The sequence below is a fragment of the Ostrinia furnacalis genome, unplaced genomic scaffold (genome assembly GCF_004193835.3).
Source record: "Ostrinia furnacalis isolate ACB-3 unplaced genomic scaffold, ASM419383v2 OfSCF4541, whole genome shotgun sequence".
In the NCBI taxonomy this organism is placed as follows: domain Eukaryota; kingdom Metazoa; phylum Arthropoda; class Insecta; order Lepidoptera; family Crambidae; genus Ostrinia; species Ostrinia furnacalis.
The window spans coordinates 5887-29072 of NW_021134780.1; the positions used below are offsets into that span (position 1 = coordinate 5887).

General features: G+C 35.1%; 1 protein-coding gene across 3 annotated transcripts; it reads left to right on the forward strand.

Moving 5' to 3' along the window:
- Window positions 1-1220: 1220 nt before the first annotated feature.
- LOC114359666 (uncharacterized) lies at window positions 1221-21426 on the forward strand. 3 transcript variants are annotated; one of them, XM_028314139.1, is made up of 7 exons: window positions 1221-1329; window positions 2280-2634; window positions 13406-13656; window positions 14448-14536; window positions 15323-15501; window positions 18117-18259; window positions 20463-21426. In XM_028314139.1, the coding sequence occupies exons 2-7, from the start codon at window positions 2567-2569 to the stop codon at window positions 20630-20632; spliced, it is 900 nt and encodes a 299-aa protein (XP_028169940.1). In that variant the 5' UTR covers window positions 1221-1329; window positions 2280-2566; the 3' UTR covers window positions 20633-21426. The 3 variants fall into 3 exon arrangements, with proteins under 3 accessions (XP_028169940.1, XP_028169942.1, XP_028169941.1); XM_028314141.1 differs by lacking the exons at window positions 1221-1329; window positions 2280-2634 and adding an exon at window positions 10102-10273; XM_028314140.1 differs by lacking the exons at window positions 1221-1329; window positions 2280-2634 and adding an exon at window positions 12460-12653.
- The last annotated feature ends 1760 nt before the right edge of the window (window positions 21427-23186 follow it).

A 23186-nucleotide genomic window follows, 5' to 3' on the forward strand; every position in this document is an offset into this window, starting at 1 on the left:
CAAGTGTGGCCTCCATTTTTATCTTTAGCTTCATGGTTCTCACTCAAACTCAATACCAAGACGTTGCCATAATAAAAGAAGAAGAAGAACTAAGAAGCACGTCAAAAATAATTTTTTGTCCATTTTTGGTGTCTGAAATACAGAGGGCGCATTTTTTTGTTTGTCATTGGACAAAGTCCCTCCTTACTGAATCTAAAAAAAAAAACAATTTGACCAGGGTGTGGAAACTTCCATACAACGGTCATCGAAGTGAAACTTGTTTCCAAACAGCGACATCGGTGAATAAATTCAAATACTTTTTAACTACCCTAAAACGCTCTAGATGTCGCTGCTCCTGTTTCCTTCATATTTTCATTTTTTTCTTAATTAAAATATATTTGAGAATATTGTTAATTACAATGTGAAAACTTTATTTAAATGAAATTAATTTGTTTTAATTTAAAATCGAACATTGACTATTTTGTTATAATTTACATAATAGAGTAGTAGAAATTACTATTTAACATATGGCAACTTTGTTTTTCCTCCAAAATGGCCGGTGTTGTTTTTGTTATGTTAAATGCATTCTTGTTTTCTTAGCCATCATTAAAGTTTTCTGTGGCCCTATTAAAGTATTGAAGAGTCGTCGAGTCAAATTCAAGTTCATTCCTTCGTACCTGCTGCTGTTCTGGTTCATCGGAGTTTTGTTCGTTCCTTCGTGAATCGCGAAGAAACTTTCTGTTATGTTCACAAGTGATCTGAGTTTTCTCAATGTGCAAATGCTTTTTTAGTGTTGTTGAAAACTTTGCGAAAAGACGCTTTTGGTGTATAATATTATGTGTGTTCATAAATAAAGTAAAATTATTAAATTCAAAAGTTTTTGTTTACTTATTTGCATTTCCATGTGCAATGTAGAATTTTTCCAAATCCATTGTTTTGAAAATAATAAAATACGTACACCATAAAGATAAATATTTTCAAAATAATGGATTTGAAAAAATTCTACATTGTACATCATAAAAACAATAATTCTTTGAAGGTTATAAGGGTCTATGTGTGCGTGAACTGTGTGTATGTGTGCGTGGACTTTATGTATGTATGTGTGCGTGTACTATGTATGTATGTGAGCGTTACGTACGTAGGTTAAGTACAGGGAATTTAACACCAGGCTGTCAATTAGTAGGCTCAAAAATTTGACAGAGAGGGTTCTCTATTTCCTATGTATTACTTTTCTCTATGAATTTGACATTTGACGACGACGCGAACGTGTGGCGTGCAATAATTTTTCAGTTTTTGTGTTTGGTTTTAAAAATGATTAAAATTTATTCATCTAACATCGCTGCGAAAACTGTAAGACCCTTTTATTATGACTTATTATCATAAAACATTTAAAGTTAATATGTAAGGCACATGATGCTAATAGTACTGTGTTGGGAATTTTGTCGTACATGTTGACTTTGTATGAATTCCTTAGTTTTAACAATGTACCTACATCTGTGCTGCATACCACAATGCATCCATTGCTACCTACCTATGTACCACAAACTACGAATGTATTAAAGTAGAATTAACTATGTCCCTATGTGCTAGTTAACCATTTGATATATTATCTGTTCCTTTGTGGCCAGCCAAAGCCAGTGAAATATTATTGTAACGTATCTACCAATCGAAGGATAATAGCTCAGTAGCTAATTTTTTTTTATATTTCTCTACCTTACACAATCTCGTAGGCATGCTTTAATTATGATTTTACACAAAAAAACTACCTACTTACCATGCATCTCAGTAATGTATTTGCCAGTCCTCAGTACTTAGTCTATGATTTTGGCAACAGTAGATTGTTCCTTACATTAGTTTAGAAAGGTCCATTTCAGATACAGACAGCATCACATAATTATTGTATTGTGGCATTTGTGGCACCTGAAAAAGTTGTAATAGGCATAATTGATTTTGCAGTATATACCCTGATATGCTTGTCAACTGTACTTATTGTAGTTTATCTTTAGATCCCCATATCCACCAATTGCCCCTACATTAAAGCAACACTTGTCTGTCATAATAAATATGTATAATTATTTTTGTTGAAAATTAACATGTTTTCCGTTATGGTCCAAATTGGACCCCACATTTTAAAAATATTGCTTTTACATGCGATTCAATGGAAATAGCAAATGAGACCCATTGTTAATATAAAAAAAAATAGGATCTAAAACTGGGATCCAATTAATCTAAATGTAATTATGAAGCTTTTTGGGGGACAGTGCATGTGCAAGTGTTCATAGTATTTTTATTTGTTTCAGATGGGCTCATCAACTCTTTCTCTCAAGTCCAGTGAATCCCAGAGGGTGTCTTGAGTGCTTTAAGGCCTCTCTCCTTAGGTTAACTATTATATTAATTTCTTCTTTGTTTTTTTTTTCAAATGATATCAATGTCAATGTTGTATAACCAACTGAGACAATCTTATCTTTTCTGCTCAAGATAATTAAAATCATTCAATTCCCCGCTCCGTGTTGAAGCAGTTCTTTAGGTGCTTTGATTAGGATTGTTTGTGTTAAAGTTTAAGTTTTAATAAAACATCATTGACAAGATGGCATCTGACCCTGAGATTAAGGATGGATTCAATCTGCCAGTATGGATGAAAAATAAGCCAGCAAAGTAAGTGCTTTTATTATTAATATTTTTAAATAGCATTCTCAATATTGAGCAATTTAATATTAAAGTCACATTAGGTTATCATTTATGCTTATTTTTTTTAATTAAAAGTTTTATTTCTAGATTTTTTAAACATGAATAATTCATATTCAGTTTATTTGAAAGAATAGGATTTTTTTCCATGATTCAACTTAAGTTCACAACTCAGTCCATTTTTCAATTTCTTTTTCAAATTGCTATTTGATTATTGTAGTTTCGGTTTTTTTGTTTTGTTTGCTTAAATAAAATGCAAAGTTTAAATAAAGTATAACATGTTTATTGCTTTGCATTTAACATGTTATCTGTACATTGTTCAGAATGCTTAAGCTAATTCAGAATATTTGAAAGTTTATTTTTGGGGAAGTAGCTAGTTGTTATATTATGTATTATGTAGGTTGATATAGCTTGATACTTAGTTAGAATATATTTTTTATATATTTCTGTCTAACATTGCATAGCCAAGCTGATTTAACCACTTATCACTGCTTTGATTGATAATTGATTTATTTATCTACTCGTTAAAGATTCTCGAAAAGTTTAAAGATAACAAGGAGTTGTTAAGTATTTTTAGAGTTTAATAAATGTATATAACTATTGCAAATAGGAAAGTTTTACACTAAAAGGTAACTAGACAACTTCTTGAAATAATGTGACGTGACTGGTAATAAATTAGCACTATCTATTAACTTAAGTACATACCTACCTTACTTATTATTATTTTTTTTTAATTTATTTAACAACTTAAAGACAGTTACATTGAGACAATTACATTTAGATAGCTTTAAAAACCACTAGGGTTTGATGTAAAGCTAACGAGTTTGCAGTGGGTACATTCACAGTTTCACATACAATTACATAATACAGCATAAAAATATTTTAATATTGTTACATTAGCTTTAGGAAATAGTCTTTCAGCTTATATTTAATATTTTTAATTAAAAATCGAATTAAATTTTTTAGAGTATCAAATACCTTCAGGGGACATAAATCTTTAAAATAGAATAGAAGGCTGCCAAAAATTTATATTACTACTACATCCTAAAGAAAAATCACCCTTATAATACGAATATGAATAATTTATTTTAAACCATTACCATTTGAATTAAAATGAACGCGAGCGAAGCGAACAGGAAATATCAGTGCGTGCGGGACTGTAAAATCAAAAGAAAACTCAGAGTAAACATTCGAACATTATTCAGGGTGTTTGGCGGATGGTTAGACAAACTTCGTGGGTGTATAGGTAAGGTCATCTTAAGAATGCAAGTTCGCCCATTTGAACCTAAGTGAGCTACTTTTTTTTAATTGAAAAAACAAAAATATCAATTAAAAAAATAGTACCTCACTGAGGGTTAGTGTCCGACCGAATATGGATTTTCAGCCGAAAACGGAAACGAAAACGAAGCTTCGGCTGCAGTCTCATTTTCGGCCGAAAACGAAAACGAAAACGAAAATGACCTTCAACTCTCAAATTTCAATCTGTGATCAAATAATATCTTGTAAACAATATGAAATTACCTATGTAAAAACTTTGAAAACCATTAATGTTTTGACCAAAAACATAATGACGTTTGACAGTTGATTTTGATAAAAATATTGATTACAGAAAACCGGCATTAAAACACAAAAAAATCACAATGAATTCTTAGTAGAATATTATTTCCTGTGTATATTGAAATATTGGGAAGAGAAGAAGAAATAAAGGGTGTCCAGTGGGAATTTTTCAACTTCAAAAATGAATACAAATAAATCATATTATGACTTTTTATTATTTATTACTATTGCAAAATGGAGTTTGATAATGCGGATTGCAATGTCGTTTAATTGATGCCCGTTTTACTATAGGCACTCTCACAGCCGGACCCTTACATTCGCAACTATGCGAAAACAAATCGTGCTAATAATTTTCCTACAACTTCACGGCGGAATTTGAGGATAGTTTGCTGTCAACTTTTGACTTGAGATATCCCCCACAAAAGAAAGTCGCACGATGTGAGATCTGGTGACCAAGGCGGCTAGGGTATGTCCCTGTACTTGCTGATCATTTATTTGAAAAAAATAGGGCTCCGACCGTGTCTCCACCAGATGGCACCACCTCAGCGCAGCACCACCATCATCATCTCCTGATCTTCCTCAACCAGTTGGTTGCCCTGACAGCACCACAGCTGGTACTGTCAAACTGGTGTCAGCAGCTCCTAGCTGACCCAGCTTCTTCACCTGTCCTGTTTGCGACAGCGATCCACTGTCCAGGACGTCACCCCCCTCCAAAAATGCACGAAGTGTAATCGCGGCACCTGCACCGTTACCAGTGCCCAATGGACATCAGCTTCCTGATGATATCCGACTCGACAGGACCATGAATAAACCACGGATACTCTCGGCGCACTTAAGGGACTCTTATCTAGGTATAAATAAGACGTCAATATTTAGGTGACAATTTATTGGTTGTTATGTCAAAACACTCCAGGGTATATATAATAGGGGTAAAAAATCTGGACACCGCGGTACAGTTTTACGCGTCTCAAAGTACAGTGACATCTCTCGGCAAATAATACAAACAAGTTTCATGGAAGGTTTATACAACCAGAATTACAAGTGGATGAAGTTATTACAAAATATAGTTTGCCAATAACTTCTAGCAACACAATTGTCAAAAAAATTACTTCATTTTTGCCATTTCTCCTTCCATTAATGTAAAACGCTTGCCATATTGTAAGTGTTTCACCAGATCGTCCGTCCATTTTGTAGTGCTTGCTATTACATTGGCGTAATGTAGGTGCATTTACTTTGGTTGCTCACTTTCAGGATTCTATTGTTGCTAGTGGCGACTACTACACGATTAAAATATACAGGGTGTTTTACCCTTAGAATGTTTTTATTAAAAAGATGATAGTAATAATTCGTGGATATTTAAGATTTTGGATTTGACTGTATTAACACATAGGCTACGTTTTACATAGGGCATAGCTAGTAATTTTATATTTTTTCATAATAAATTATCAACAAGTTAAGAACTATTAGACTAATACAATATGGATTTGATATTAGTAACAAGACACTTGTGATTTGTGTCTGACACTTGACATAATTAATTATGATACATATTATGTAACAACCATTCTCTACCGAAGTAGCCAATTACTGTCCGTTTAGAACGAATGAATCATTATTTATACAAAATTATCACATTGGAAAAAACCTTCCATGTCCATTCATATTCATATCAATTCGAAATACCTAATTTCTTTTAAAATGTAGTAGGGTAANACTGAGGGTCAAATGGGCGAACTTGTATTCTTAAAATGGCCTTACCTATACACCCACGAAGTTTGTCTAACATTCCGCCAAACACCCTGTATTCTGAAAGATTTGTGATTAAGCCTACATAAGCCATTTCGGGCCAGATCAATGAGGGTAGATCAAGGTTGTCTTGGTTCCGTGGTGGCATTTTCGTGCCATCTAGTTTTCGAAATAACAGCTCCTCTCGCTTTACCTCTTGGGTACTTGTTTCCTGCTATGTAGATAATACAGTGTGTCCGGGCATGTAGTGATCAAACTTTAAGGGCGTAATCTATGGACAATTTTATCGGTGAAAATACTTTAAATTTGGGGCTTGACCCATTTCTCGCATATTTACAAGGATTTAAGTTTTTAATTTTAAGTTTTCACCTCTACCTTCAAAAACAAGTGATAGCGTGGGTAGTATAACATTAATAAGCAAAAATTTTATATCATGCGATAGCCAATAAAATTATCTATTAGTAGAAGTAGAAAACAGATACAAGTTTTATACATTTTAAGGGTGTAAGAATGGATTTAATTAGAAATAAACACCATTTTTTCACATCTTTTTCAGTTATTTCCCAACACAAGAAAAACCAGGTCGTTAAGGTATGTTTTATTTGCATTTCATTATTAGTATTTGAGCTATTCTACAAAACGAATGTAAATTTATTAGTCTACGTCTATTAATTTCGACGTAATTGTTGAACAAAGATACCCCTTCCCAGCGGTTTCCATAGCGCACGCGACATGCGAAAATGCACTGCCTGAAAGAATCACACAACCTATTCCGATTACTATGGAAACCGCTGGGAATGGGTATCTCTGTTCAACAATTATGTCGAAACTAATAGACGTAGACTAATAAATTTACATTCGTTTTGTAGAATGGCTCAAATACTAATAATACAATGCAAATAAAACATACCTTAACGACCTGGTTTTTCTTGTGTTGGGAAATAACTGAAAAAGGTGTGAAAAAAATCATGTTTATTTCTAATTAAATCCATTCTTACTCCCTTAAAATGTATGAAACTTGTGTCTGTTTTCTACTTCTACTAAAAGATAATTTTATTGGCTATCGCATGATATAAAATATTTGCTTATTAATGTTAAGTTACCCACGCTATCACTTGTTTTTGAAGGAAGAGGTGAAAACTTAAAATTAAAAACTTAAATCCTTGTAAATATGCGAGAAATGGGTCAAGCCCCAAATTTAAAATATTTGCACCGATAAAATTGTCCATAGATTACGCCCTTAAAGTTTGATCACTACATGCCCGGACACACTGTATAAAAGTTGTAAGCTAAGCAAGTAAGCAATATACCTTCGAATTACTTAGATTTCAATACATTGGGAGCAATTGTCAAATGACATTGAGAGTGCAGCTCGCCAGATACTACGCAATCTAATAGCAAAGTAATAAACGCTGTTATATCCGATAGGCTCTATGTACAGGCTATACTTTGTTCTAAAATCGTTCTTAGTTCCTTAGCTTCAAAACTGCTTTTTGAGAGCGGCCATTTGCTGGCAGTCGTTTCAGTCTTCCACTCGGTTTTCATTATATTTAAGACTACTTTCAAATGTATTTTAGTGGCTGTCTTATTTATTGTATTCTTAGAATTCATTTGTTAATTTATGCTTATGTTTGTGGTACCTAATTAGTTAATTGCTATACAATTTTGGCTAATGTTCTTTAGAAAAGTTATTAATCCCATCAAAAACAATACTTGTCAAAAAAACCAAGTCTCGCAACTCAGTTTTTCTACGGTAAAAAGTTGTGAGATCCATGTAATACCAAGTCCAGGCCAGGAAATCTTTAACGTTTTACATAAATTAATGACTTGGCCATCGCACTAAATAATTTAATTTACACGTGTTTTCATGCGATGGCCAAGTCAATAAATTTATGTAAAACGTTAAAGATTTCCTGGCCTGGACTTGGTATTACATGGATCTCACAACTTTTTACCGTAGAACAACTGAGTTGCGAGACTTGGTTTTTTTGACAAGTATTGTTTTTGATGCGAAATTGAAAAATTTTACTCGACTTGGCGGTTGCACTACCGTGCCCCCAAATATTTTAGTTTTTCCTTGATTCATACACCAAACACTACTTATATTCCAAATTTGAAGCTTCTAGGTCTGCTAGAAGTGCCTTAGAGTTTTGATGATCGGTGAGTCAGTGAGTCAGTGAGTCAGTGAGTCAGTGAGTGACAAAATTAAGTAACTTTGACCCGTTATAATTCTTAAACTACTGGTTCAAATTGAATGAAATTTTAAATATACCGTGTCTTTACAATGCCTGCATAGCTAATGAAAATTCAGCCTTCTAGTTTTATCCACAACGAAGTTACAGGCAGTCGAAAATGGCCTGAATTGCTTCGAGAAAAGGATGGTACGGCCGTGCCGCTTTTTTGCTCGACTTGGTGGGGGCACTGCCGTGCCCCCAGATATGTAGGTACATGAACTTCTAAGAAACTTATTAACATAAAATTGCATTACCCAATCAAGACTGATGACTGTTTTTTGTTGACTGAATGATGGTTATATTTTCATAGCTATGCTGACCCGTCTCTCAAACATCAATATATGACGTTCTCTCATAAGCGGTTGCAACACGTTAGGGCGTATATCGAGGCCGACTTGATTACGGTATGCAGCTGGAGCATTACGCATGCCAGGCGTCGTAGGTACCTTCGTCTGTAGATATCATTTGAAGGTGTTAGATTTTTACCACTTTCATTGAATATAAATTTACATTATGTTACCTATCTAAATAAGCACTTTATCTAGTTAAAAATCGCTATCCGTATGTTAATCTAGTTATTTGTATGCTTAGTTCCAGGGTTCGAAAATATCCGATATTTATTATAAATATCAAAATATCGGATATTTATGATATATATCAGATATATATCAACTTTGATATATATCAACTTTGTATGAAAGCCATACTATTATTTTATTGTATTATTCATGAATACTATTGCATATCTGTTAGATAAACATGTTTTTAATTTTTTCTAAACTTAAAATCAGACAAATAAAGCAAAAACATAAAATATTCTTTTAAATACGGCAAAATCAACTAAAAAAATAAAAATCTTTGTCAAAAAGTACAAATACAGTAACAATTTTTAAAAGTTGATATATATCATCAAAACCGGCTTGATATATATCGGCTATATATCCGATATATATCTTGATATATATCCCTTGATATATATCCTCGAACCCTGCTTAGTTCTGATATTTTTTAGTAGAAACTAACTGACCTGATACGTGGCCCTATAGTACATATTTAAAAAATATAAAGAAATACCTGAATTAATCTTGTAAATTATAAAAACAAATCCGTGCAGTTGTAAATTAACTCTAATGTTCAATTTCTTTAATTTCTCGATTTAACCAGAGTATTTTTGTTCATTCTGAATTCTTGGTTGTAGCCGCAGATTTAAACAATTTTATAAAATCAAACGGCCAAAATATGAATAAAATCGTACAGCGCATAACTAAGTAGCCGTTTACCTAAAATTAAAACACATGTTTGACACAGTTATTAGTATTTAGTTTACCTACTGTGATCTAAATCTAAAATTGTACTCTGTGCTCATACTTTCGTATAAAACGTTTATGAACACGTGAATATTAGATACCCGAATGATAAAATATAAACATTTGAATGTATGTTTTGTTTGTCTTATTTTTATGTTGAAACGGAGTAACGAAGTTTTTAGTGTGTAGTTTATGGATTTTACAGTGACACTACTACTCCTACTTTTTACGGAAAAAATAATCCCATGATATTTTAATCCCACGAGAAATTCGAAAACTGTCGTGGAAGGACAACTAGTCTTCAATTCAAGTTTTTGTTTAGTTCTGCGTAATTTTAATTTTATTATAATAGGAAGAAATCCTACATTAATTGCACCTAAAACTCAAATATGCTCAAAATAACATTACTATAATAATGTCATACTATTATCTAATGATAAAACTTTCACAATCAATTAGATCCATCATTATTAAATTTAATGATGTTTTGTGTGACTAAATCCTGCCTACGTCATAATGAGGGTGTTAATTAGAAGGTGGGATCAATCACAAATGGGTTCTTTTGCTCATAAAATAATAGTCATGATTTTGCCGGAAAGCAGTACGGACTAAGGATACGTACGTCAAAGGCCAAAGTCAGTGCGAATTGAAAGTTTACTAAGCAAAGAATATTTTATTTTAATTTCAGTATTTAACAGTTTCGTTAACAATAAAGACAGTGTTTGTGTTGTTGTGAAGAAGATACAATATGAAGAGATTTTTAAGGTAAATGTTTTATCATCTGCTAGATTATGAGATTAAGCATAGATATGGCTATGAATTCAGCGTATTTCTTAAACGCGTCGATAATTAATTTTGTGGCTTGATAAGTCCGTGAAAATTGTGAAAATTTTGCATGTAGAGTAGGTACATAGATGCGAAGTGACGAGCGCTAAGCTATCTTTATCGCAATTGTTTGTCCTCAGCAACACGGCTGATAATCGGAGTGTCAATATTTTTCGTTACGTAGCAGTAGGTGGCTACAGTAACCTCAAGTTTCACCCCACACGCACTCTTTATCGTGCTTTGTTTTAAGTATTGAGATAATTTTCACTGTGTTTAAATTTTCATTAATTTCAAAGTAATACTTACAATATAGTTTAGTTCACTTAGTTACTTCATTTGTAAAGAATTTTTATGGGCTTGCTAGCTGCTTTACCCGCACCTTAATAGGTAACAACTTTCCCGTTCCATTAAATAGGTACAATAAGGAAATTGTTTCTATGTGATGAGATCAAGAACATATTATTTATGGAGAATACAGGCAATTAGGGGCAAAATATGTTTTATTGATGAAGAATTCAAATCTCTTTAAAATAGGGTTTTTAGAGGTTGATTTTCTTATTATACACAGAATATATGTTCAACTTATCGTAACTAGTTTCTCTTCAAAAGGAGCCTGGAACTTGACAGTTGGATCATTACTTAAGATATTTGGACATGTAGGTACCTACCTAAATTGATAACAGCTTAAAATTTAAAATAAGTGTTTAGCGGAGTAGTGTACTGTGTGTGGATGCCCTTATACAGGTATTTGCAATAATAAGCTTAAATTACGTTTTGCATAGTAGTTGTTTACAATATGTAAGTTTGTTTTCATGTTATTGCGTGTTTAACTTCTATGCTAATGTCCTGCTAAGTAGATAATCTGATAATTTTCCATTTACCTACTTATATCAAAACATAAGAATGCAATCTTTATGTGTTTAGATTTCGTTTAGGAAACAAAACACGTTTCTCTTTCATTAGGCGACCAAAAAATTGTGATCCCATCAAAAACAATACTTGTCAAAAAAACCAAGTCTCGCAACTCAGTTGTTCTACGGTATAAAGTTGTGAGATCCATGTAATACCAAGTCTAGGCCAGGAAATCTTTAACGTTTTACATAAATTATTGACTTGGCCATCGCACTAAATAATTTAATTTACACGTGTTTTCATGTATTGTTTCAAGTATTGTTTTTGATGGGATCTCATTTCTTTTTGTATTTTGTAGACAGCAGTTATGTATCTAGAAAACTGGACCGAAATTGAAAAATTTTACTCGACTTGGCGGTTGCACTACCGTGCCCCCAAATATTTTAGTTTTTCCTTGATTCATACACCAAACACTACTTATATTCCAAATTTGAAGCTTCTAGGTCTGCTAGAAGTGCCTTAGAATTTTGATGATCGGTGAGTCAGTCAGTCAGTCAGTCAGTCAGTCAGTGAGTGACAAAATAAGAAATTTTGACCCGTTATAATTCTTAAACTACTGGTTCAAATTGAATGTTTGAAATATACCGTGTCTTTACAATGCCTGCATAGCTAATGAAAATTCAGCCTTCTAGTTTTATCCACAACGAAGTTACAGGCGGTCGAAAATGGCCTGAATTGCTTCGAGAAAAGGATGGTACGGCCGTGCCGCTTCTTTGCTCGACTTGGTGGGGGCACTGCCGTGCCCCCAGATTGTGATCGAATGTTTGATTGTACATTTTGCAGTTATAGTACTATTGTCCAGGAGCTTGTTTAGGTTTCTGAAGACAATGTCTGAGACGCGTGTCGTGAAATTTGGTTCAGGAAAATTCCACAATTGCTTCCCAAGATTATCCGGCCGGGATTTTAATGACAGAAAATCTAATTTCGCAGTGGTCACTTGCCAAAACGTGTTTACGTGATGTTGCTTACGTCACGAGCGGTAGAGCCTGTCTTTGACCTCCATCGTCATTTCTGTCATGTGCTCTTTCAAACCAGAGGGAGTGTGCTAATGAACCTCTCGCATTGGCCGATTGGCAATGACGTCACGAGGCGTGTTATTTTCATACTGAGCGTTTCGCTCAGTTGTTATGATTGTGATAAGATAAACTTGCATGCCTACAACATTTTGCGGCATATAAAAAGCAAAAGCTATTCTAGAATCGTTTCAGTCAGTTCTCTGTCGCTCGTTTTGCATTTGGCGCCATCTTATTGAACCGCGGAGTGGATTTTAAACTCGCTATAAATAAATCCCGCTGCAACTGTACCGGTGAATTAGGCCGCTGCTCGTCGGATTTAACGTGGTCGAATATTAGTTCAAGATAATGTTTAGGAAGAGGAATCTTGTTGCACAACTCAACTGCTACCTCCCGTAAGTGAGCACTCTACTTGATTGTGTTAATTCTGCTGGCTGAGAGTAGATTTGGCTTGTGCGTTATTAACAATAGTATAATTGAAAACTAGCCAGGTAATAATGCGATTGAAAGTTCATTTCCTCGTTAACGTAGCCATGAATGTACAGCGACAGAAGCGTACAGCTCCTGCGCATAGATGTCGTAATCACCGACAGTTTTATTTTCCCGAGGCCATTCATTAGCTATTTAAAATAATACAATTCGTGATCCACCATATGCCAAACCTGTTAATAATGGTATAAGCTGTGAATCTTTGTCGTCGATCTCAGAATACTGGGGTTAATGCCACGGCCATAATGACACTCGTCAGTGTCAGTCCGCAGTCTACGCAGACCAGATCTATTCTTTTATGTTCTAATTGTTCCAACCTGTGTGATGCATCCTTTTTTTCTCAAATTAGCGAATTCTTATTTTTATCCCTGACTTGTTTGTCCTTTGTACGTATTCAACGAAATCCATACATACAAATAACGAATTACGTTCGTATAATAAAACTCAGCAAAGTGTGATTCTGTTTGAAAAGAGAAAAAAGTCTTATTTAATTTTCATCTCTATCAAATCAATCTAGTTCAAAATCTAGGGTATATTTTGTTTGCTGAACTGGATCATTTTGTTAGCACGGCAGTCCAACGCAAAAGGCCATAATTAATTAGCTCTAGAAGACGATTTTCTCCTACCCAGCTAATATTATTTTTTATGTTGTTCATAGAGACTTCGAGGCGTTTGCTGGATCACCACCAGCTCCTGAAGACTCGTTCTTCTACATTCGTTACCCCAAAACAGACGTGCTGTTAGGGAAGTCTAAGCTTGAGCAAGACCTGCCGAAGCTGCTGACTGAGATCCCCAAGGAGGTCACAGCCGCCACAGCTATCGCCAGCAGTGCCAAGGACAAGGATTGGTCCAAGCATACTAAGCCGTGCCAAGACGTCCTGCATAGCATTGCGCCCATCAACACAAGTGGTGAGTTTTCATTAACGTTTTATCTTATAATTCAAAAGATCAAGTCTTCCACTTTGTGGAGGATGAAGTTGATCCTCGAATGATTTCGAACTCCTCTTATATTTTACTAATTAAATTCGTTGCGGGTTCCAAGACAGTATCCTCTGGGTTGAACCTTCACTGGTTGGGTTTAATTAGAGGCCATAAGATCCTGACAGGAGTTGCAGTGGTTGAAAACATTTTTTTTTTCGGATTCGTTTCAGTAACAAATATGTTTACACTACACAAACGATGCATACAATATCATTGGGGTAGAGATAATGTGCACAACATAAAATGTTTGCCTATTTACATAGTTGTTTATTGTGTAGCGGTCGTCATTACTTATGTAGAGCATTATTGCTTTAATGAAATATTTCGTCATTTACTACTGAGATTATCGATGTAACCTTCGCCCCAATAAGCTGTCTTAGCACGACTGAAAGTTCATTAATTAATTACCTGTAAAGTGCTATGTTGTTTTGGTAATTTCGCGTAATAACTGTGACTTGAAACTTAAAAAAATCACGCTTGTTTGTGTAAATATTTTGCACACATCATGACTTATCATTTAAGTACACAGTTATCTGTGATGTCATGGGTTATTGCCTGTTTACCTTACAGCACCGGATTATGTACGCCATCAAAACGCACTGTTTTTGTTTTGGGGACACGCAAATCGGAAACATTACACATCCGGTAGACAAAAGAAGACGTAATGGTGTTGTTTAGTACTTTTGTCTCATGTTGTTATAATGTTTGTTTATTTGCAGTGAACTCGGTGTCTTCCAAGCCTAAGCCAGCCGGCGTGGACGACGGGTTCAAAGGAGAGGGCGCGGCGTGCGGCAACTCCGTCGTCAAGGTCGGTAGCACCGCTCATGCGAGTGACCACAGCTAATTAACGACAGTAATTATTATATTACTCACTGATACGGGGGGTCTGCTAGTTCACCGGGGTTGCACTACGATAATTTTTTATCGCATTAGGTGGCTCGCACACTAGGAATAGAACATGTCCACCCGGATTAAATTATACTGAAAGGAATAACAAACATAATAATGTCGATGATATAACATAACGTACGTAATATGCATGAAATTATCTAATTTGAAAAATCTGTGTGGTAACAATAACAATGTATTTTCGTCCGACAAGATAAGCTCCTCTTATCGTAGTTTGTTGCTTGCATTACCTACTGTTTTTGCAAAATTTTACTGAAAGTAAATTATATTGAAAGGAATAACAAAAAACATCTACGTCGATGATATAACATAACATACGTAATGCCTGAAATTATCTAATTGGGAAATCTGAGTGGTAACAATAACAGTGTATTTTCGTCCGTCAAGATAAGCTCCTCTTATCGTACATAGTGTATTGCTTGCATTACCTACTACTTTTGCAAAATTTTACTGAAAGTAAATTATATTGAAAGGAATAACAAAAAACATCTACGTCGATGATATAACATAAGATACGTAATGCCTGAAATTATCTAATTGGGAAATCTGAGTGGTAACAATAACAGTGTATTTTCGTCCGTCAAGATAAGCTCCTCTTATCGTACATAGTGTGTTGCTTGCATTACCTACTACTTTTGCAACATTTTGTTCTGTTGCGTCACCCCTAAATCTGTATTTATTCCAGGTCGCTCATCAGATGGTGTCTGGTCGGTCGGGGCGCGGGTTCACGGTCGCTTCGCCAGAAGACGACCCGGCGGAGCACTACAACTTTAACGTGCGTCGCGGCAGCAAGAGCTTGCCAGTCACTCCCGCGCACTCGCCCAACGCCAGCCCTACTAGTCGCCGCAAGATGACCGGCAACCGGTATGTGTCTATAGTAGGCTAGTTATTAAATTCTTTAGCTCGAGTCCGTAATGTAAATATTGAAATAACGGATTTTAAACTTTCGCATTCCGTTATGATTAAAGCTGCTTGCGATGAAAAATGTATTCAAGCTATGAATGAGCTGCGCTTTGAATAAAAGTCAACCTGCCACCAGCCTTAGATGAACCACGTGGGCATTTGTACGGCTGTAGTGTTGTCCAAAGCTTCTCTTGCATTTACCTCGCTGTGACAAGATCAGTCACGTGTAATCCAGACAAACATTTCGCAATGTAAACAGCGCATCGTTACGTTTTTGTTTTTTAATCGTAGTCACAAGCAGTCTGCTTGTAGTAATGCACATCAGACTACACATGTCAGTTGCAAAGTCGCCCCTAATGCGACGATATAAGGTTTTCGTCCGTACATACAGTTTGCATATTGTTTATTTTTAAATGTAAATAATAATTGGTTCAACAATCACATGACTAGATAACAACAGATACGTAATGACGAAATACGGAACATACGTAACGTCATGAGTAAAGGTATGAATGCGCTCATTTGCAGTATCCTGCCTAGCCGGTGTAATAAAACCACTATGCGTATCATCAGGCCAATTGCACTTTACATTGGGTTTAATTTTAATTGGCCTAAATCAATCAAATTTTAATGATTTCTAATGTCTGTCTATGGATCACGTATGAATTTACTGGCGGAAATTCGAAACGCCCACTTTTATAGCTAAACTCACTGTCACATGACAATTAAATGGTGGCACACAGATGATATTTCATGCAAATTCAAAGTTATTAATGATACCAATAGTGGCTGCGGTAGATCGCGATGTTCACAACATTGCGGTCAGCTTTGCTTGCTTAGCTTACGGAAATCCTTATGGCATTTTGCATCATCTCCTGAGCATATTCATTTAAATGACATGATCGTAAACCGGTATCGCCGCGCTCTTTATGAACTTCAAAATGTTGATATTTAAAAAAATCATACAGACGATTCCTTTCATGAAGTTGGTTAAAAATGACGTGATCTTTGTTGACATTTTGTATTAACACAGATGTCAGTATGACCTATGAATAGTTAGTTACAATACCTCTCTTTATTTTTTGTTTAATTTACCTATTTTAGAAACTGTAAACACTGTATATTTTAATACTGATAGTACTACACCCAGTCAGAGAGCATTATACATAGGTATAAACATCGTTATCGCTACTTCTTTGTTTATACAATTTTTATCTGTTTTTTACAAATTAATATTTAGAACAAACACACATTGCCAAGAACAATAAATTCGCGTTCACACGCGGACAACCTTAATCGCTTAGATCTTTGTTTATTATTTTACAATTAAAATACTACTTGACGATAAAGGAGCATAATTCTTTGTGATAGTGGTCGTCATCCTTTATTTAGCTGGATTTTGCGCTACGGAATATCCCAACCAACTTTATCAAATTCAAATTGACGTATACGGTTGAATTTTAAATTCGAGAGGTGTGGCACGACGATCTCAACGATTATGGTAAAAACGTTATGTTAAACATGTGATAAACATTACGTCACAAAGTGAGCGCGAACGTTAATAATAAAATGCAGCCGAACATTCGGTGTTCAACGAAATGAAATTATCGCGGTTAGTGGTTACTGAGAAGTGAGAATGTCGCGACTCGTGCGTCATCAACATTAGCAGACATTAACGAAACTGGTCGTTTGACATTCAAACTGGATTCCTCTTATTCTATACTGGTTAAAACAAAGCAAAAATGTTCATTGCCATTATATTTATATGAAAGTTAATTTAGTATAGCGACAGTTCAATTTGATGATGACTTTTGAAATGAATGTTGAAATGGATGTTTTCGACATAAATTGGTTTTTACTATCATTTACCTAAAAATTCATTTAGATGGTGTCTTACTCTCATTTTTTTACCATTGTCACACACATGTCATACGCATGAATATGAACTATCGTGTATGCACATGTGCTTTACTTGTTCGTATTCTTTTGTCACAGAAACAATAAGTATGAATTTTCCTTAGCCGTCATTTCCTATCCTAGCAACAGCAACTATTTGATAAATTACTTTTGGAATGTCGACTAGGTAGTGAGAAGCTTCCTTCTTCCTTGTTTGTAATAGAACAAAGATATTTCTGTTAATTATCTCAGTAGGGACTGCCCTTGATAACATTCGCGCATATTTGTAGTTGTCCGATTATTTTAATTTGAGCAAGATATTCTTGACAATTTGTTTCCCAGTGCCAACATTCACTATAATAGTTCATTTAATACCAAAACTCACATGCCATAACAAGTTAAATATCTTACCAGATCTTTAAATTACTAAAGCTTAAGTATTGTGCGATGAGACTTAAGAATTGATGTTTCTGATAATGAAATCGAATGACCTGTAAGGATTGAAGGACATACAGAATTGATAAATGACAGACGCAAAACAAAGTCCACTCTGTTTCGTATGTATAGATTCTTATGGATAATCAAGTAGTTTCCTATAGTTTCTTATTTGACTGATGCAATATACCACCTAATTTACCAGTATAAAGTTCCATACTCATTTGTCTGGTCTCTTGTTCCAGCTACTTCACGTCTCCGTTCGAGCCGGTAGAAGACGCTTCAAGCCGCTCATGGCTGACCATGGCGCTGCTCGGCTTCAAGAAAGACCTCACCACCTCCACTTCCACTCTGGCTGAGGAGGACGCCGTGGAAACCAGGCTACAAGGTTTGTGGAGTACTTTTTTAAATTATTGTCTAAGAAATTCCGGAGTGACAGTTTGACTTGAGTGTCAATTAACTCCAATTAAAAATATGAGAAAGGTACTTACTAGAGTTTGCATGTGTTAAATCTGATTTGTCGCAAAGGTGTTCTTGGAAACGTTAAAATATTCCAAATTACCTAATTAACTGTAAAATAAGCACTGTATGTTGTTAAAGCTACTTTTAGAAAATAAAACACGTTAAAATGCAGTTTAAAAAAAACTGAATGCACAGACATTTTGAAATTTGTTGCTGTGTTATTGGCATTATTTGCCTAGAATAACTATTGAACCCATTCGTAAACATTATGTAAATTCATAAATTATTTTTGCCACTAAAAATGATGCAATAAGTGCACGACTGTCATCTTGAATTGTGACGTAGATCTAGCTGACTTAGATCAAGTAATATTCTTTACATAGCGCGGAGTTCAAAACCTACACATTTTGGGAAAACGGTAGTTCTTTTAATACACACAATATCTTGTCAACATTGACGTCAAACAAAATTAGAATTCTTGCTTTTTCATCATTACGTCCGTAGAATTTGTACCATAATACGAACATTGAACCATTCGCAATAATGTCAAACAGCTGACTAATAAGTAAAACTTTATGTAAACATGTTATGAATATTCATTAACTTACGAATATACTAAATAACTGATCTACGTTAGCATTGTGGAGATAAAATATCTTGCTGGATAAACATTTGAACAGCGACTATAAACGAGGTTGATTGCACAAATTATCTAAGTCCTTAAAATTGAGGTGAAACTAAACTTCACTAAATTGATTCTGGCGATCTCGTTAGTATTGTATAATAAGTTTAGTGACGCAAATTGGGTGAAGTAATCTAGCATTGTATCATTAGAATGTAGTTATTCAATCTTTTGTCCACAATGTTGTACACGTGGTGGATGGATGAGTCTAATGACATTCGTGACGTATGCTTAAGTAAACTTTGATTCCTAGTGCGTGCACGTGAATCTCCGTAGTATATTATGTAGATGTAGCGTATACATTTTGTCACTGTTAGTCTACACTCCGATATAATCGCACGGTTTCTGTAAGCGTGGTGAGTTCAGTTTGATCCAGTTCGCTCCCGTTTTGATTTCGTTGACATCAGTCATGGATAATTTCAGATTAATATGTAAGTTATTTAGTATATTCCCATTATTATTAAACTTTAAAAAAAAAAAACTAGTAACAATGAAATTAAATCATTAATAATTATAATTTATTGTGTGCATTGGGTAATAAAATAATAATTATTTACTTCATAATAACAATTTAGATAATTTTACTTACGTTAACATCTTAAAATAAAAATAAAACATTGAAACAGTAAACATAAAGATTTTTTTTTTAAAATGTTTAGCTTGCTATGACGTCACAACTACTTTACACATAATAATGTTTGTACAATGAAAACAATGACGTGTTTTTTTTTCTCAAAGCGACAAAATAACTACATATTATTGTCATATCCAAAAGAAACATAAACAAAGTTGAAATTGTCGTTGGATTTCCTATCTGTAAATCTTCATTAAAATTCGATTAAAACATCACATACTACACAATGTGTTGTCAGTTTTATCACGTTTGGCTTATCTATCTTTGCGACAAAACGGATGAGGTAATTTATTTACTCTGAACACTTTGATTTTGAATATCAGCTCTGGGTATATCGGCTCTAGACATCTCGCTCTGGCCACTCGTTAGGTGAGTGATCGTGAGTGATCAGTGATACATTGATAGAATTAAATGGAAGAAATAGTTTAGTACGTTGTAGGGCCTCAGAGCATCATTGTAACATAATTTTCCAAGTCGGAGAATTACCGAACAATCATCATCATCATCATCATGTCAGCCATAGGACGTCCACTGCTGAACATAGGCCTCCCCTAATGCTTTCCACATTGATCGATTGGTAGCGGCCTGCATCCAGCGCTACCCTGCTACCTTCACGATGTCGTCGGTCCACCTTGTAGGTGGACGTCCCACGCTGCGCCTTCCGGTACGCGGCCTCCATTCCAGAACCTTGCTGCCCCATCGGCCGTCAGTTCTGCGCACTATGTGCCCTGCCCATTGCCACTTCAGCTTGCTAATCCGAACAATCGCACCGGAAATATCTCTCAGAAGTCTAATTTTAGTTTTTGTTTACAGTCGGCACGCTGGCGGAGTCAGTCGAGAGTCTTGGGCCGGCGCCAAGGGACAAGGCGCGGCAGGCCGACCAGGCCCCCCGCCCGCCCGCGCCCTCGCGGCCCGCCCAGGCCTTCCGCCCCAAGCCCTCCGAACTAAGGGAGATGAACTTCTGGTCGCCGACCTCCATGTGAGCCCAGCTCACCCGCGCTCAATAGATTGTTAGCGCACCACTAGTACTTCTCTAATGTCCCCAACTGACCGCCGAGCGCGGTCGGCCGGCACTAACTAGAGCTAGACACTGGAGTGTCGTGTCGTGTTCCAACGATATCGCATCCGTACGATTCAGAAGCCGCACCTCGACGATGCGTTCTGGTAACGTGGTGAAATTAGGATTAAATAGGATTAAATTGACAGATTTGTTTAGAAGTAACACCTCTGAGATTATGACGCGACACGACACGCGAGATTGATGTGTCCCCCGATTTGTTGTTGATCTGGAGGCGAGTGCCTCGACTCGATGGTTGTCACCCGACTAAAGACCCCGTCTGATTCGCCTACATAACGGATGATTAAAATCTGTCTGGTGTGATCTTACGGAGACGATGTGATCTTTCTTTTATATTCCATTAATTATAAGGTTTAATGTTGTCTTGTCGATTTGTTAAGATATTTAATTTCACATTGATTTGTCATTTGATACATTTTATGTTCATAATACAATAGATGCAAATAGTTTTTGTAGTGTAAGTATTCAAAACATTTAATTATGACCTGTGTACCTAAAACTGTCTAACACAATAATATTTAAATATTTACCTAAGTATTTGTGACGTCAATGGAAAAATCAGTATGAAAGTTATTTTTGTATTACATTGTGCAAGGATGAATTGATATGATAAGATTGTATGACTGGAAACTTGATTAAGTTTTGAGTATTGTAGGTAAAATTAAAACGATGTATAATTTCATTCATGAGCTAAAGTGACGAATTTAAAAATATTTTGAGCAGAAAATTTTCGATATTCTCTATTTTTTAATGTTCTATGTTTATTACTTACCTTATTAATAATATTAAGGAGAAGTAGTTGTAGAACATGTAATATTATATTTATGATATATCAATAAATATTTGTTGGTTTACTTCATTTAATGTTGTTTTTATTACTGTTAGACCTTATATTTAGGAAACTATAAGTTTTTAATTTGACAATCGACATTTGTATTGACTTAAAATAAAAAGCCACTACATACTGCTAGCTCTGTGTGGAAACGACACGAAATACTACAATGAAGTTATTTATAGACTATACGAACGAAACTTGGAAACTTGTTGTAACAATGGGGCTTAATTTCTATTTGTCTTTAAACCAGAACTCTAAGAAAAAAGCATTCCACTGCAGTATACTTACTGCATTAAACTTAAATTTAACTAAAGCAATAATAAAAAGGTGCATAGTAGAGATGAAACGGATAGTTGTTTGGCCGGATACCGGATACCGGATATCCGGCCAGCTGCTAGGCCGGATAGCCGGATATCCGGCGGCCGGATAGTTGGCTCATTGTCTCGTTGCATATCGTGACGAGTTTAGCGTCGCACAGGTGCTTCGAACGCGATCAGTGGGTCTATTAGTAGGCTAGACTAGTCACACTTTTCGAAAATCGAATCAGTCCGAATAGAATGTCAGATTTTGCCACTTGTCTAGGGGGCAGATCAATTCGGGCGATTTCGGTTGCCATCGTGAGTGTGTGATTGAATAGCGAAAATTAAATTAGTTTACTTGCTGCATAATCTGACTGAATTGCATCAGATCATCATCAGTGAAAAAAGATCGCCTATTTCATTTGGCAATATTTCGATTTGACAGGTATTTTTAAAGTTTATGTATTCGTCATTAGAGTGAATAGGCCAGAAAAAGAAATAAGTTTTTTTAAAGGCCTTAATAATGGCTTTTTGTAACTTTTTGGACTTTAAATAAAAGACGCCATTATTATATGACATTTTATTGATGTTTACCTCAAAGATTAATGTATTTCATTTTATTAAAACAGGAAATTGTCGTAGTTTTTTAATATCCGGTATCCGGCCGGATAGTGAGTTACTATCCGGTATCCGGCCGGATAGTAAATTTAGGCCGGATATCCGGCCTACCGGATAGTTACCGGATATCCGTTTCATCTCTAGTGCATAGCCTTTTAAAAATAATACCATACATTTATTTCACGACATTCATTTATAGACCGCTCAATATTATGTGTACCAGCCAGCCAACGACGACGACGAGTCACTAAAATTTTACATCTTTTTACTAACTCCTACATGTTTTACTTAGGGCGACAATATTATACCGGTTGAGTTACATATTATGTTCTCACATGGCTACGTCCATGTTTTAAAAATTAAGTAGGTACAATTAATTGGCTTATTTTCTTTTTTTTTTTCAATTTTATTGGACGAAGAAAGTATAATTGGCGGACTTAATAACTAACTTGCTGTTAATGTGATATACAATGTTAAAAAAAAAAAAATTATTAGCTGGGATTAGGTAAGAGTAATAATATTTTATGTGTATTTTATTTTCATAACAAAATAGTTACCGGTTTCCGTTGCGTGACCGCGCGTCGTACACATTTTATGATTACTCGAGCATTTGGCCCGTTTTTTGTATCGTTTTACTTCGAATCTATAAGTCTACGACTTCAACGACATCACCGCTAGAGTAAGACTAGTCTTCTTTACAAACATTA

Bases quoted from the DNA above. Each gene is read 5' to 3' on its own strand.
- LOC114359666 (XM_028314139.1), top strand. From the start codon at position 2,567: ATGGCATCTGACCCTGAGATTAAGGATGGATTCAATCTGCCAGTATGG. The intron at 14,537-15,322 runs GTCGGTAGCACC...TATTTATTCCAG, and splicing joins GCGGCAACTCCGTCGTCAAG to GTCGCTCATCAGATGGTGTC. The intron at 15,502-18,116 runs GTATGTGTCTAT...CTCTTGTTCCAG, and splicing joins CGCAAGATGACCGGCAACCG to CTACTTCACGTCTCCGTTCG.